Raw genomic sequence first — 16,254 nt, forward strand, 5'->3', positions numbered from 1 at the left:
TGTTGGTTACCAGAGGGTAAGGGTGAGGGGGTTGGTAGAAGAGACGAAAGGGGGTCAAATATATGGTGTTGGAAAGAGAACTGATTCTGGGTGGTGAACATACAATGCAATATATAGGTGATATATTCTAGAAATGTACACTTGAAACCTATATAACTTTAGTAACCAATGTCACCCCAATAAATTTAATGGAAAAAAAAGAACTTTGATCTAAGATAATAACGGCCTCTGTTTCATTATCTGTTTTGAGCTCCTAGTTTAAATTCATCATATAGACTAGATTATTAGGTTGTTTCAATTCTATTTTCAAGTAGCCCTCTTATTAAACTCTGCATCTGTTTCTTGTTTAGCCTGGACACAAGCTGTTCCCAATCGATGCACTTTCGGTCTGATGTTAGAGACCACTTCAAGGGACAAAAAGGCTGATGTCGGAAGACCTGACTGTTGATCAGCGATGCTTTCAGAGAAACATCTCGATCAAAAAGGGGGAATGATAAAGACTAACTGAAATTTTAAGCAAACATTGTCAGGCGGAATAGCCTATGGGAAGAGCTAGGGCTTACGGAAATTCTTGCACTCTGTAATTTCGAGAACCCTACATGCAAGAATCCTCCAGGAAGAACTCTTTATTTATACTGAAACTCGATGGTTCTGATGGCTCCTCCCATTAACTTCCTTTTCTGTTTCATAAATACTCCTCCATCTTGACTCACAGGCCAGAGATTGCTCTTGGCTTGTCACGTCTGCATGCTCTGGGCTGCAACCCTTTCTTTTTCCCGAATAAATCCTGTTTGGTGACGAGACACCTAGTCGATACTATTTTTCAGTCAACAGTGTAAAACTGTTCCACCCGGAGCTGACCATCCGACACGGCCATGGCCTCGGTAAGTGCCCTGGAACTTTCTGTCAGTGGCTCTACAGCGAAGGGCAGCTCCCCTCTTCTAAAGGCCTCAGTCTGGGTGCCTGGCCTGGGGCGCAGTTACTCAGAGTTTGTCTTCAGAAGGCTTTCATGGAAAATGTTTAGAAGTCCATTTTCCTCTGGACTGTGAGGTCTTTGGGCAGAGTGGCTCTCCTCTCTGCATCTGGTAGTAGGATGTGTCTGGGGAACCCCAAATGGAAGGAGCTGTGGGTGTCTAGGAGCTGTGCCAGCCTGAGCTGGGGAAGAAGCTGGAGTGTGGGCCAATGGGGGGATCGGGGACTTGCGAGGTGAGTGAACCCCCACCTTGATCGCCTCACCTGCTGGCTGGAGCTCGGTGCCTTCTAGGCACCCGTCTGTTCTGTCTATTTCCTCCAAGTCATTTGTCCTGCCTGATACTGTGCATTCACATTTCAGCATCTGACTGGGAAATCGTACCTACCAGTAGTGCAATTTCCTGAATTAGAGACATTGAAGGAAGGGGAAGGATCATGTCAGTGGTGTGAAACTAGAAACACATAAGCTGGACTCTTGCCATTATAGAAAAGCAAACAAATGCTGGAAGACATGACTCAGATTCCAGAGCAAGAGGGGCATTGGCCTCAGTCAGCAGGGCGCTGCTTTGTCCCAAGTGCCAACATCCCGCCCTATTTCTTTATCGAGGAAGGAACTCAAGCTGACATTTTGGCTTTCAGGGGACAGTGCCCTGGCTGTGACCTTAGACATTAGGGGCATTACGGGGGTTACAGTGAAAGTCTCCTTGTACTCCCCAGATGGAGACCGAAAATAGACCTGCCCTGCCCTGACTGACAGAGAGGAGGAAATGGGTGGGAGTCCTGGTCCCGCTGACCCTCCAGCCCTTCTCCTCGCACAGTTCCTTTTCTCCTACTGCAAACCAGGCATTCGCTGGATCCCAGAGATGAGAGAGGAGGAGCACTCAGGACCCTCCCTGACCACAGATGAGGGAGGATGAGCACACAGGACCCTCTCTGACCACAGATGAGGGAGGAGGAGCACTCAGGACCCTCTTTGACCAGAGCTCCAAGCCCAGACGGAGCTCAGGGAATCACAGCACAACATGATCCAAATCGGCAGAGGTGGAGGTCCTAGGGGCCTGGGGACCCCGGGTGGCAGCTGGGCTTTCAGGGCAGCTTCTCAGAGGAGGGGTGTCTGATGGGGCAGAAGAGGAGGATGGGTGTGGGAAGGTGGTCGGGGACAGACAGAGGCAGTCACACGGAGGCGCAGAGCAAGAGTGAGCTCCCAGGGAGGGAAAGGACAAGTCACTGAGTCAGCCTGGGGGGCAGAGTGCAGTGGGGGGAGAGGAGGGTAGGGAAGGGCCTGGCATGAGGGGCCGGCCTGCTGCCCAAGGGCATGCCTGTGCCCTGAGGCCAGAGGAAGGTCATGGCCAGGTGGGCCCTTTGGGAAAGCACAGTGGGTCTTGGGGAGACTGGACTTGGAGTGGTGGGGACAGGAGGCAGAGGGACAGTCAGGGGGCCGTGGGGGTCACAGAGGAAGGGACTGGGCTGCCCTGAACCAAGTCAGTGGCAGGAGATGGACGACAAAGTGAATTGGGAGGAACTTCCAGGGTCAATGTTGTTGTTGAATTTGGCATGAGAAAGAGGGCAAAGGGACGCTGACCCCTGGTCTCAGGTCTCAGACTGGACGGCCTGGGAGGAGGGCTGGAGGGGCTTGTCATTTGCTCAGGTCAGTCACAAAGAGGAAGAAAAAACTGAAAACTGCTCAAATCACGAAGCTGTGGTGCCAGGGGTGGGGACATTAGGGAGCAGGAAGGAGGTTAGGGAGGGGCGGAAGGCAGGGATGAACGAGGACAGGGGCGGCGTGACAGAGAACACCCAGCTTGGCCCCTTCCAGCTGAGCAGCTGAGTGTTCTTGGGCAAGTCTCTCTACCTCTCTGAGCCTCAGTTTCCCCACCAGAGCAATCGGGTGGTGCTTCCTTCCCCCTGGGGCGGTGTGAGGGTTGCAGTTATGGTAGGAAAAGTGCCAGCAGAGCCCTGTGTGAGTGTGGCAGCCCCCACCCCTCTCCATACACCGCCCAGTGCAGGAAGCTGGGTGGCCCCACAAGGGCTCCCTTGAAGGCCCAGATCCCATCAGGATGCTGTCGGTTTCCGTCTCTCAGGTGGGCATCTCCCGAGGTGGGTGTCGGGACTGGCGGGGGCAGAGTGAGAGGAGGTGCCTGCTGCAGCCATGGACAGCCAGGGCAAGAGGCGTGATGGGGACCTGAGGGTCAGAAGGGCAGAGACGCTCAAGACTCACCTGTCTGATGTTGCTGGGGTGGGTCTGGGGACCCGGCATCAGGGAAGCGCTTTTCCATGCCAGCTGCTGTGTCAGCGCGCTCAGTACACGTGCACAGGGACCTGCCTGTGCAGTTCTGCCTCCTAGTGTGTGCACACACACAATGCACGCCCAACATACACACACACAATATGCACACACACAACATACATATGCACAATACACACAGAACCCACATACACAACATACACACAGACACTGACACACAACTGACACATGCACCCAAACCCAAACATACACGTGAAACAAAAACACACAACAGAGAGCACACACACATCATACATCCATCCCGCCAATCCTCCTTCCTCTTATTCCAGAAGTTCATTTCTTAGGGATGTAGCTCTGGCTCCCCTCAGAGGTGACCTTCTGAAAGCAACGTGGGATTCCACGGGGGACAGGTGCTCCTCCCACCAAGGCCCCACTGGGAGATTAACATCAGCAAGGGGGTCCCCAGGATGAGCTGCAGCTTCCCAGCCACGGTCTCTGCTGTTGCCTGGAAGCCTGTCCACACCAACTCTGGTTTTTCTCTTGCAGTTTTTTGAAGAACCCGAGCCAGGAGACATGATTGAGATTTTCCACATTGGCTATAAGGACTGGGCCATCTATGTGGGAGACGGTTATGTGATTCATTTGGCTCCTCCAAGTAAGGACTATTGAAAATATAATCGTCAAAAGATTTGTGAACACTATGAGAACAATCGAAAGCCAAACCCCACCAAGGGAAACCTGAGTTGGGAACACATCTCCCTGAGAAACTGTTTGAGCAGACTGAACATCCACATCTGCTGTGAAATCACAGTGGGGTCCCATAGGTCCTGACAAAACAGGGGAGAGGCCCACTGGCTCCTCCAGTGCTGGGCTGCTTCAGTACTTAGACCCCTCCGCTCAATGCTGATAAACTCTGTTCTTACTGACTCTGATGGCATGATTCAAAGCAGAAAGTTTGTCAAGAGCTCACAGTCTAAGTCTTAAATAGAAGGACTCTATTGTGTTTTTCGGAAGTACGTGATTTCACAAACTAGGTATCTTAGTTTGGTGCAAAGGTAATTGCGGTTTAAAAGGTTAAACACAATTGCAAAACCCACAATTACTGTTGCACCAACCTAATATTATGTAATGAATGCTGCTTAGCAAAAGCAGCTTTCAGAGGTGCACGTCCAAAAGGAAAATTCTCATGAAAATGCACAACAAGCACCTGTTATCAATTTATTTAAGCATAAATATGACAGAAACAGGAGGGTGATAAAGCTGGTTAACAGGAGAATGAATGAAACTGATGTATGTAACGTCAATGAAAGAAAAACAATGATGGCTGGAACAAGCCTGCTAAATTAGATGCAAACTGGTTTTTGTGCCACAGTGCAACGGCACCATAATGTTTGATATTCTGTTGTCACCAAGGGGTCAAATAACTGTCATCAAGATCGGAAATATGCATTGGCATCTTGTATGTTTTCTACAACTTCTCATTTATCCTGAGGGTGTTGTTAAAACATAGGATACGTTGACAATAAATAGCAAATCAGGCTCATTCAATCCGGACGACCCTCAGAGGCCTTGTAAGACAAAGCATGACTATGAGGACATGTGGTCCTGTTTGCATCTAATTTCCTAGATGTGGACAGGTTTTCTTAAGAGGATGGATTCTAAGTGCAAACATCATCTTTGACACGAGAAACAAAACAATTGTACTTATGTAGTGTGCTCATTAGTTACTCTCCCTCTTAGAAAATAAAACCCGGATCACTGTGGAATGGGCTTTGGACCCCATGTGATGAGAGCTCTTCTCCGGACCTCTCCCTGTACCCAGAACTGTGGCAAGTCAGGGGAGAGAAGAAGACCCTCCTGTGCAGGGGCCGCTAAGCTTCAGCTCAGGGCAGCGGAAGGAGCCTGCCCTTTGGAGCTTGAGAGACGCAGTGTCACATTCTGGTTGTGGGACTTTTCACAGCACAGAAGTGTCTGTTAAAGTCTCTCGGGTCCAACATTGGTGTTAAATGGAGATGATGATATTTTCCTTGAAGGGCAGAAAGACAATTAAATTAGAAAAAATATGAAAACCAGCCCCACAGAGTGTCTCAGCACAGTAGGTGCTATAATAATAAAAGTGAATCTGTTTCTGAAGTGCTCCAGGGCATGAAGATGAACAGGAATACCAGTATATTTCTAACATAACTGTTAATAATGGCTAAGCTTTTGAGCAACTGAAACACTCAATAACAAGGGATTGGTCTAATATACTATGTACATCCTTATAACACAATACTATGACAGTGCCTTGTGACCCAGCCAATGACAATCATGGCATTTACGACATGTGAAAGTAATTCCCAACATCTTGTTAACAAAAAGAACAAAATATGTGATTCTTCTAATCCTTTGTGGGAAAGGTTTGTCACCAAAATCTCTGTAACTGGTACCTTTTGTTCCGCTTTCTTTTCTCCTGCTTTCTGTCTCCCTACATCACCTGCCTTGTGGCCTCTCCGTGATTCCCAGATCAATTTCCCAGGATTGGTTCCTCCAATATGTTCATGTTTTTGAGTGGCAAAGCTGTGGTGACAAAGGAACCCCTGTGGAGGGCGGCTTGGGGTTGCCTCCGCCGGGTCAACAACCGCTTGGACCATAAGTTCAGACCCCGACCTGTGAATCAGATCATCAGTTCTGCAAAGGAGATGGTTGGTGACACGAAGACATATGAAGTTATTTTTGATAACAGTGAGCGCTTTGCCACTAATCTGCGATATGGCTGGCCTCGGTGCAAGATGGTAAGGCCTCTTTGAGGATGATCCTTGTCCCTACTGGAGTCCTTTTGGGAATGGGGTGTGGGTGGGGTTCTGGGACACCACCAGTGGAGCCGGCATGGTATTTCTCATATTAATACTACAGCATTAATTCTCATAGTCCTGCTACGTGATTAATTCTCATAGGAATACAGCAGTGTCAGGCATTTCAAAGCTCATTAAGTCCTGACAACAAACCTGACAACATTTCCCAGTCTGCACATGGAGACCCGGGCACACAGAGTTCAGGTAACTCTTCCAACATCAGATGACAAGTGAACCCAGATGTGGCACATCCTTGAAGAGCACCTTTCCATCTGGAAAAACATTCCAAAGGTTCAGCAGCACAGGACATGGACGGGGGAGCCCATTGCTCTAAAAGGATAGGCAGTTGTGGTGCTCACACTGCTGCTGACCAGCTGGAGACCTTCTCCGAGTCACTTCACCCCACTATGTCCTGGCCAACGATCTGGCCTTATCATAAAGGAGGAAAAACTGGGTAGGCTGATCTTTAGGCCCTTCTCCTGCCATCCCCCAGTAGATCCCAATCCCAGAGGAGGATGACAGACAGGTACAGAAAATCGATCTGTGCGTAGAGAGCTGGAGGTGCTGGAGCATCTGGGAGCACCTGGAGGAGGGACATCCTGAGATAGTGAACACGCGGGGAAAAGGATGTCTGCTGGGCAGAGAGTCCGTGTTACAAGGAGAGGGTCTGGGATGGTGGAGGCAGACAGAACACAATGTCCAAGGAGCAGAAGCAAGAGAGAGCACGAGGTGAGGAAAACACAAGTAGCTCAATAAGAGCAGACCAGAAGGAGGAGTGAGAGGGATGAGGTGTAAGAGCCAGACCCTGAGCTGCCTGAAGGGTGTGGACTCATTCTGAGGCTCCAGGTAGGTCATTGCCAGATGTTCCCTTGGAAAGGTCCCACTGGATGACATGGAAGTGGATATGGAGTAGTTGGAATGAGAGTCAGGGGTGAGGGACATGGACTTCTGTGACCCAAGTCACGTGAAGCAGACATGGGACGAAGATGGCATTGAAGGCACTTGGTAGTTGGATACAGGGGTGAGGGAGAAGGAGGAGTGAAGGATGACTCCAGGCCTCTGATTGAGCAATCCGGGCTGAGTGATGCCAGAAGGAACAGGGACAGAAAGAGGAGAAGGGACAGAAAGCAGGCTTCATTCCAGGGGGATGGAATAGAACGTGGGGTGGACAGCTCTGAATCCCTGGGAAGGGAGTGTGAATGCCGAGAAAAGCAGCAACCCACAGGGGGACTAGTACGGGAAGTGGGAAGAGAGAAACGGACTTCTGGCTGAGGGGTGTTGGCTAAGTCCCTTAACCTCTCCTGTCCCAGTGCCAAGACGTGTGTCTGGGAGATTCATTGTACTAACACCTTGTGGGACTGAGGTGTGATGGGCGCATGTTATGGAAATTTCCCACAGGTAGCTGTGTGGTCACCACAGCGTCTGATGCTTGGCCCAGCTGCACTTGGTGTAGCCTTAAGAACACCTCAGTTTGTGTCTCACAGGGAATGAGTGTCCAGAGGTTGGAGAGAGAGTCTGCTCAATGCAACTGTGAGCATCCTGCTTTAAAATATAGGGCATTGATGGACTATTTGAGGGTCAGTAATGACAACAGATCAAGAGACGATGACGTTGGAAAAGAGCTTGTTACAGTTCTCAAGAGGAGGGAGCATGACATGTCATGTCAGGGTTAGGGTGGGGGTGCATGTCAGGGTTAGGGCAGGGTTAGGAAGCACTGGGTTTGTCGGGAGGCAGAGGACGTGGGTAGAAATGTGGGCAAGAGCCTTTACTGTGGCTTCTGTGGGAAGAATGATGGAGGCAGGGGAAGCAGGCTTAGAACGGCTGGTGAGAATACTTTCCACAGGCTCTGGGGCACAGGGGCTGTCTCTAGTTGTCTGCTACCTGGACGTGGGTGATTTGGGTAGATGGATAGTGGCCTGGAGTGTGAGAGCCTCTTAAAGGAGGTAGCTGGGGATGGGTGTGGGGGGTGTGAGCTCTGGATTGGTTGGTTCGCATTTGACAAGCACATTTATGTGTGCATTGCTTGCTATCTTCAGGAACTGGCTAGCTCTGGGAGGGGTGGTCTCTCCAGGTTCAGTACAGCTCAAGATATCAAAGTATCAGAACAGACAATAAAAGACAAGGTTAATACCCAACAGTGGGGCAGGACAAATGTGCTAGGGCCCTGAGGGATAATCTAATGAGAGGGAAAGGGTTAAGCCCATCCTTTGTCCAGGCTTCCTGTCCCTCATACCCCCAAAGGGGGTTCTCTGAGAGTCACAGCAAAACCTGTGGTCCCAGCAGTCACCGGGGTCTATCCTCCCTGGGTTACCACAAGGCCATGTGTGGTAGCCAGTGGTTCTGTAGCTCTCCCAGCCAGGCCTGGTGTTTCCTAGAAGTCTGTTAACATTCCCTCTGGTTTTTCTCTTGTAGTCAGGCCAAGACCCCATACCTGGAGACATGATTGAAATTCGTCGTCCCGTCTATAAGCACTGGGTCATCTATGTGGGAGATGGTCTTGTGGTCCACGTGACCACTACAGGTAAAGATGAATTATTTGTTAAATACCAGCTTTATGTGAGAAGAGGGAACAAGAAACAACTCATGACTCTGCTAATTACATCTGTTTCCCTTTGAATCATAACATCTCTGATCTCCATTCACTAAGCAAAGGAATGTGGACTCCATCAGTTAACTATTCTGTTGTAACCTTCTCCTAAGTGTTCTGTGCTATGCCAGGTGATAGGAAGTAAGACCTTGTAAGAAAATTCTTTCTTGCCATTGTGTCACACAGTTTCTACACAATAAGGTAAGCATCGCCAGACTTTGGAAGTGTTTCTATTCCTTGCTTCACAGCTCTTGTCACTTGGGTATGTTACTTAAGTTCTCTGGCTCAAGCTTGGTTCTGCAAAATGGAGGCAGCTGTTTTCACATGGGAGGGATTGTAAGAGGATTGAATGAGGCCAGCTTCTTCCCAGTAGATTCAAAAAAACTGAAACTCGTCTGAGACCGACACAGGCCCAAAGAGGCATAATCTGCACGTATGTTTATAATGTCATTGTCTGTAGTCAAGAACAAGTTTAAACACCCGAAAAGCCTAACAAGAGGGGATTTGTCAAATAAATGAAGTACGATATCAGTGGAATGCCATGGCAGCCATTTCAAGTCATGGCACAGTTCCACATTTGTTGCTATGGGAACATATCCGCAACACATTGTGAAGTATTTAACTTACAAAAGTTATGTATCAAACAATTACACTCGTGTAGATTTCACCTGTAACAAGAGGGCAGGAGAGTAGGAGGAAGGGATAGCGACACTCAGAGGTCAATCGTGCAACTTTTTTTTAAAAAAAAACACAAGTCGATATTATTTAAAGGAACTTGGAACAGAGGTCTAGTTAATCTGAGTCTTTCCCTAGGATTTAAAAAAATTGGTATGATTCATACTACGTACTTTGTGTTAATAGTGCAGTATACCTTAATTATAGTAAAATATATTTGCCGTTTTAATTATTTTGAAGTGTACAAATTCAGTATATTTATCACATTCACAATGCTGTGCAACCATCACCTCTGTCTGGTTCCAGAACATTTTTACTACCCCAGGGGAATCCCATACCTTTTAAAAAGTCACTCCCCACTCCCGTCTCTCTGGCCCCAGGTAACCACTAAACTGCTTTGTCTCTATAGATTTGCCTATTCATGTAAATGAAGTCATACAATATGTAGCCTTTTGTGTCTGCCTTCTTTCACTTAGCATGTTTTCAAGGTTCACTCCTGTAGTATGTATCAGTACCCTATTCCTTTATATGGCTGAATAATATTCCATTATATGGATAGACCACATTTTATTTACCCGTTGATCAATTGATGGACATTTGGTTGTTTCCACTTTTTGGCTTGTGAATGAATAGTGTTGCTATGAACATTCAAATACACGTTTTTGCTTGAATACTTGTTTTGAATTATTTTGGGTATATGCCAGGTGTGGAATGGCTGGATCATATAATACAGTACATTTTATTTACATTGCTGAGTTCAAATACTGCATAGTACTGGTTAAGGAAGTAGTGAAGGCTGCAGGAATTTGTCATAGACTAGATTAGGGGTGTCCAAACTTTTTTCAATGTTTTTCACCAAGGGCCATATGTGGTAAAACACACAAACAGCCGGGCCACTCACTCGAGGTGAAGTACGTATTGCCTCACCTGGTTTATTTAAATAAACTAAATATATTTTTGGAATTTGCTGCGGGCCAATTAACAATGGATTATGGGCCGCAGTTGGCCTGTGGGCTGCAGTTTGGACACCCCGGACTAGATGATTAACCAACCAAAAGTGGTAGTAGCTTCAGCTCGTTAGCTTTTTCATGGGCTCATTTCACTTTCTCGGCAATGGGAAGGGTACATATAAGTTAGTGATTCTCTGACAGTGTGCACAACAATTAGCTGGGAGACCTTTTTAAAAATGCAGATGGCTAAGTGTCATGGCCCAAGATTCTAATTCACTAGGTCCAGAGCCTACAGATGGTATTTTAAACAGACATCCTTAGTGATTTTGATGGAGGTGGTCTTCCCACTGCACTCTGAGAAACCCTGGTAGCAGATGACTCTTCTCAATTGAAATCAAATTAAAGAAGTGAAATGTAGGTTTCCTAATTATCATCCTAGCCTTCATGGAAATCCTAAAACTGAGATGACAAATGATATAGTGGTATAATAAATTTGCTAGGGCAAAAACTCAGTCTTTCTAGAGTAGCACCACTTTCTGTTTTTAAATAGGAAACATGTGACCAAGAAGCACATGTATGACGAAAAACAAAGCACTGTTGAACCAGCTATCATTCCCAAGACTCCTACTGTAAACATCTGTTACTATCAATGATTAGCAATGCTTTAGCAGCTTTGGCTTTAAAAATGCAGCCAATTCAGTTTACTTTTCGATATCTGGTTTTTAATGAGAGCCTCGTTTAGGCAAGAAACTAGCTGCGAGATTGAGTTTTTTCTTAGAAGGCAGATACGATTCATTATAGACACACAATTGCTTAATGTAAGCCTTACTGAAAAGCAAAAACTGCCCCCCACACCCATTTAACAAGGCTTCAATTCCTATAGAGCTGACAGAATTTTTAGGTCCAGCTGTGAAAGACCAGCCAATTAAGTCATGGAAGGTGATCCTGCTTTCAAGTATTGAACTCACGTTTGCCCTTAAAAGCACAAAACCATCTTGACCAATGAACTGTCTCAGCTGAATTAATCATATTTCATTGAATAGAGGAACTTTTTGTCTTTCCTTCTTCCCCTCGTTTTCCAACCTTGTACTGCTGAACGTGGTGGCATCTCAGAGTGTCTGTCTGTGATTCCAGGGTCTGGCTCTTCCGGCAACCATCCTTGTATAATGGTCGAGGTGAAATGTGAACGTTTGCAGGATGTGGTGGGGAACGACGGTTACAGTGTCAACAACTACTTGGACAACAAGTATAGACCACGGCCCACAAATAAAATTGTCAATTTGGCAAAGAAGAAAATTGGTGAAACCTGGCGGTACAACCTTTTAATTTCAAACTGTGAGCACTTTGCTACTGAAATGAGATATGGCCGCCCCAAGAGCAAACAGGTAAGACTCCTATGGGGTGATTCGTTTTGGAGTTCTGTTAACGGGAAGATGTGGAGCAGTCGTTGTCAAATATCAGCAGAGCCTTCCTGACATCTCTTACACAAACACTAAAGGACCAAGCACTTCACTTGCCCAAGGCCACCAAAGCTAAGTGGACACTTCAGGATATGAACCAGTGGTTTTAACTTGAAAACAGAGTAGCCATGGGTCCCACTGCTTCCTTGTCTTTGGAAATCTTTTCCAGAAGGTCACTGAAGCAGTCTAGGGGAGGGCTCATCGCCCTGTATGTCAGGAATAGCTGGTTCAGATTGTGGCATTACCACTGACCAGCCAGGTGACCTGCTATAAGATCACTTTACTGACTAGACTTGGTTTCCTCATCCAGAAAATGGGCAAGCGCCTCTGTCCCATCCACTTTATAGTTTGATTGGGCAAGTGCTGTGAAAATTGGGAAGCTCAGCTCACACGCGAGGTGCTTTACTAACAGTTGCTCCTCCCACAAGCCTATGGGGTGATCAGGGCAAGTATTTCTTATCTCTTTGTACAGAAGAGGAAGGCCAGGCTCAGAGAAGTCACAGGATTTACCTAAGCCTATCAGCATAGATTCCGTTGCTCTGAAGCTGCCACATCACACATTCTCCTGCCTCCTCCCAGGATGCAGTAAGGTCCTCCAGTCCCCGATTTCAAAGTACCTCGTGCTCTCAGCTGTCTGGATCCCTCCCAAGTACTGAGCCGCCTGTAAATAGAGGACATCTGAGATCAAATCTCAAATAGCTTCTTTCTATTCCACTGAGGGTTTTTGGACAGGCTGTTTCCTCTCTCTGGGCCTCAGTTTCCTGATGTGTGGAATGATGGGATGGATGGAGGACCTCTGAAGGAGGGCCTGGCTGAATCCAAGCATATGCAGTCCTTTGAGATCAGCTCTGAAGGCAGATCCTGAAAAGTCCTGTGGGTTGTCAGGGAGAGTTGGGAATGAGCCAGGATCCAGGTAGGATCACTTTATCCCCAGAGGGCCTCCAGGGTCAGAGCTGCTAAGGTGTCAGATCCTAAGGACAGTCAACTTCTTCCCTGGGGAAAGGTCTGGGATGGACAAAAAAATTAATGCGTCTTTGTGTGACTTGAGGGGAGAGATCATCAGTCTTGTACGTTTCTTTGAACAATGTACTCTTCTACTTTTCAGAGCAAAAATGCAATGGCTTTTATGGGACTTTCCATGGCTGTGCCCCTAGCCCTTGTTATTTGATGAGTAATACCAAAAGTAACAACTGCTTGGAGAAGCCATTAAAAATTCTCAAGTTAGAGGCTGCCTCGCGGACCAGCTGTTCCTCTCTGTGCCTGATTCTCTCTCTCACTGGCCTTTGGAAGGACCAATTGTAGCAAGATTGTGAACTTCTTGAAGAATCAAATGAATGAATCCAGTGACCCCTTCCTCCACTATTTACACTACTTGATTGTAGACTCGAGAATCTTTGGAAAGGAAGCAACCAGATATGATTGAATAATCTTGAAAAGGGCTACTAAAATCTGAACATCAGATTCTTCATCTATAATATGGGGTCGATAATGATGGTTCACTGTGTTTTGTTGAAATTACAAGAGATGATGTAAGATGCCTTAGCACAATTCCTGGCCAATTGCACATTCTCAATAAATTTGCTCAATGCACTTTACTTCTGTGTGCTGAATTTTACTCTGGAGGTGGACAAGGGGCTAAAATTCCTCTGGCTAAGCCTAGCGTCTGGGGCATGAATCCAGCATCCCTGCCAGAAGGTTCCAGTGCCACACTTCCAGTGCCCTCTTTTGGTCAGCCTCCATTGTTTAAAAAATGTTACTTGTAACCAACAGTCTAGCCTTCACCCACCCGTGACTATTATGTGAAGTCATTGTACTTTATGTGCCCAAATTAGTATGGGTTGATCTCTCCAGGTTAGGTTTCTGGAAATTATGTTTCCTTAAAGTGAATCCCAGCCATTTTCCCACATGCCTCGCGTGTGGTCTCAGAAATGGTGAGAGCTGGCCTCTTGGTCTTGCAGGCTGCAGTGCTGCTGCCTCTGCCACCAGCAGCCTTCCCCAGAGAGTGACCCCCGGGAAAGACTCATCCTTTAGTGTGGTCACCACTACTTGCGCCCTGGGGGAGAGGTGATACTTTTCCTTTTGCTAACAATCCCAAAGGTATGAAAGGCTGGTTCCTTAATCTCCATAGCACAGCAACTCCCAGCCGGTAGCTAATAGTAAGAATTTCCTGTGAGCTCAGGGATACCAGAAAGGAAGAACAACTAAGGGAGTAACTTAGTGCTGCCACTGTGTAATGTGACTATGCTCAGCATTTCAGGCCTAAGTCAGTTCATGTATGTACAGGGTCCTGAATGGTCCCCCTGCATTGCTGCTGCTGCACCTCCATGTCAATGGGCTCAGTTCACCTGACACAACCACAATGCTCTAACGGCTGCTCACCCTGGGCTTCAGCCCCGAGGTCACGTGTCCACACACAGAAGAGGAGGACCTTTTCTTTTCCAGTAAGACTCACTTCCCTGACATCTTATCTGTCCCAGGATCAATTTATTTATAGGGGACTTAACAATGTGAATATCTGTTCTCCTTGAAGGAAACACTGGATCATTCCTATGAAGATTTTGTTCACTGTGTATGACTAGGCCAAAGCTCTCAGCTCTCCCTGTACTTCTCCTTAGCGGCACTTACGATACTTGCAACTTAACTTCTATTGTGTGCTTCTGTGACAAATCCATGTTTTCCCTACAAGAAATCTCATTCTACACCGCCAGGCCTCATGACTCCTTTTCTTCACCATTTTCAGCCCCTAGAATCATATGTAATATCTTACATATAAAAGTATTACTGCTAAAAACATTAAGAATGTCTGAATAAATGTATAGCTGATACACCTGTGTATCAGGGAGGAGTACAGATCTGTGGTTATTGCAGAGATATCGACCTGAAAGGTTTCAAACTGGAATTTTAATGGCTATATTTGCACAAGAATATCAGTAGACCAGTGGAGATATAGAATGGGAACTGAGATCTCCACATAAGGCTGAATCTGTAAAAGAAATAACCCCTTAGTAAAAGGGGAAGATGAAAACTGCCTAGAGCTCTGTGTATAAAAATCAAAATATCTCTCATAAGAAAGAGCAAGACTAAACCATTTCTATGTGCAAGTGGTTAAGTGTGTATTTTTTATACTCACTGGAGGAATCCCCAATTTAGACTAGTGAAAACCCTCAACCATCCTGCAGCTATAAATGCAGGGCACACCAGGCTTCCACATGAGTATACAGCCTATTAGGAGTGGGGGACAGTAGATACAGTCAATGGGAGGATTGGTAGGTTAAGAACTTAAAAGAAGAAAACATTGCAGTACATGTATTTTTACGGATATATACACACATTTTTCTTGAGTGTATGTCAAGTAGCACAATTGCTGGGTCATGGAGCAGAGCATTGTTTGTTTAGCTTTAATTTATGCTGCCAAACAATTTTATAAAGTGGCTAAACCAATTTACTCTCTCCCCCACCCCAGAATCTGTGTGAGCTCCAGTTGATTAACTTTCTTGTTAACACTTATTATTGTCATTCTTTTTAATTTTAGCCCCTCTGGAGGGAGCATAGGTATATAACTTTGTGGTTTTAGTTTGCATTCGTCTGATCAGTAATTATATTGAACATGTTGTCATATGATTATTGACCATTTGAATATCTTTCTTTTGACTTTTGACTTTTTTGTTTTTAAAGATTTTATTGGGGAAGGGGAACAGGACTTTATTGGGGAAGAGTGTGTACTTCCAGGACTTTTTTCCAAGTCAAGTTGTTGTCCTTTCAATCTTAGTTTTGGAGGGTGCCATTCAGCTTCAACTTGTTGTCCTTTCAGTCTTTGTTGTGGAGGGCGCAGCTCAGCTCCATGTCCAGTTGCTGTTGCTAGTTGCAGAGGGGACAGCCCACCATCCCTTGCGGGAGTCGAACCAACAATCTTGTGGTTGAAAGGATGCGCTCCAACCAACTGAGCCATCTGGGAGCTCAGTGGCAGCTCAGCTCAAGGTGCCATGTTCAATCTTTAGTTGCAGGGGGCACTGCCCACCATCCCTTGCGGGACTCGAGGAATCGAACTGGCAACCTTGTGGTTGAGAGCCCACTGGCCCATGTGGGAATCGAACCGGCAGCCTTCGTAGTTAGGAGCATGGAGCTCCAATAGCCTGAGCCACCAGGCCGGCCCCGAATTTTGACTTTTTTATTAGGTTGGGTATTTCTTCATTCTTTCTCTCATTAATAGTTTTTAAACTTATAAATCATAGAATTTTGAAGTCTTTGTCTGCCTACTCAATTATCTGAGTCATATCTGAGTCTGCTCCTGTGGACTAGTTTATCCCTTGATTATCAGTCACCTTTTCATTCTTTACTTGTTTAGTAATTTTTTATTGTGTGCTGGACATTGTTATGATACATTATAAAGGCTCTGAATTATCTTCCTCTACAGAATAGTAAATTTTGGCAGGGCAGGTAGTGAAATTACTGGTGAATCACCTTGATCCTGTGGAAGCTTAATTTTAGATTTTGTCTGGGCAGGACCATTTCAGTTTTAACTTTACTCCTA

At 46.3% G+C, this 16,254-nt stretch overlaps 1 protein-coding gene across 1 annotated transcript; it reads left to right on the plus strand.

The window, feature by feature from the left end:
- Positions 1-698: 698 nt before the first annotated feature.
- Positions 699-13,273, plus strand: LOC117030139 (phospholipase A and acyltransferase 4). The gene is made up of 6 exons (XM_033119918.1): positions 699-884; positions 3,764-3,872; positions 5,723-5,991; positions 8,464-8,572; positions 11,398-11,648; positions 12,829-13,273. Exons 1-6 carry the CDS (start codon positions 876-878, stop codon positions 12,889-12,891), a joined length of 810 nt encoding a protein of 269 aa, XP_032975809.1. The 5' UTR covers positions 699-875; the 3' UTR covers positions 12,892-13,273.
- The last annotated feature ends 2,981 nt before the right edge of the window (positions 13,274-16,254 follow it).

The sequence above is a fragment of the Rhinolophus ferrumequinum genome, chromosome 11, assembly GCF_004115265.2.
Source record: "Rhinolophus ferrumequinum isolate MPI-CBG mRhiFer1 chromosome 11, mRhiFer1_v1.p, whole genome shotgun sequence".
Taxonomy (NCBI): Eukaryota; Metazoa; Chordata; class Mammalia; order Chiroptera; family Rhinolophidae; genus Rhinolophus; species Rhinolophus ferrumequinum.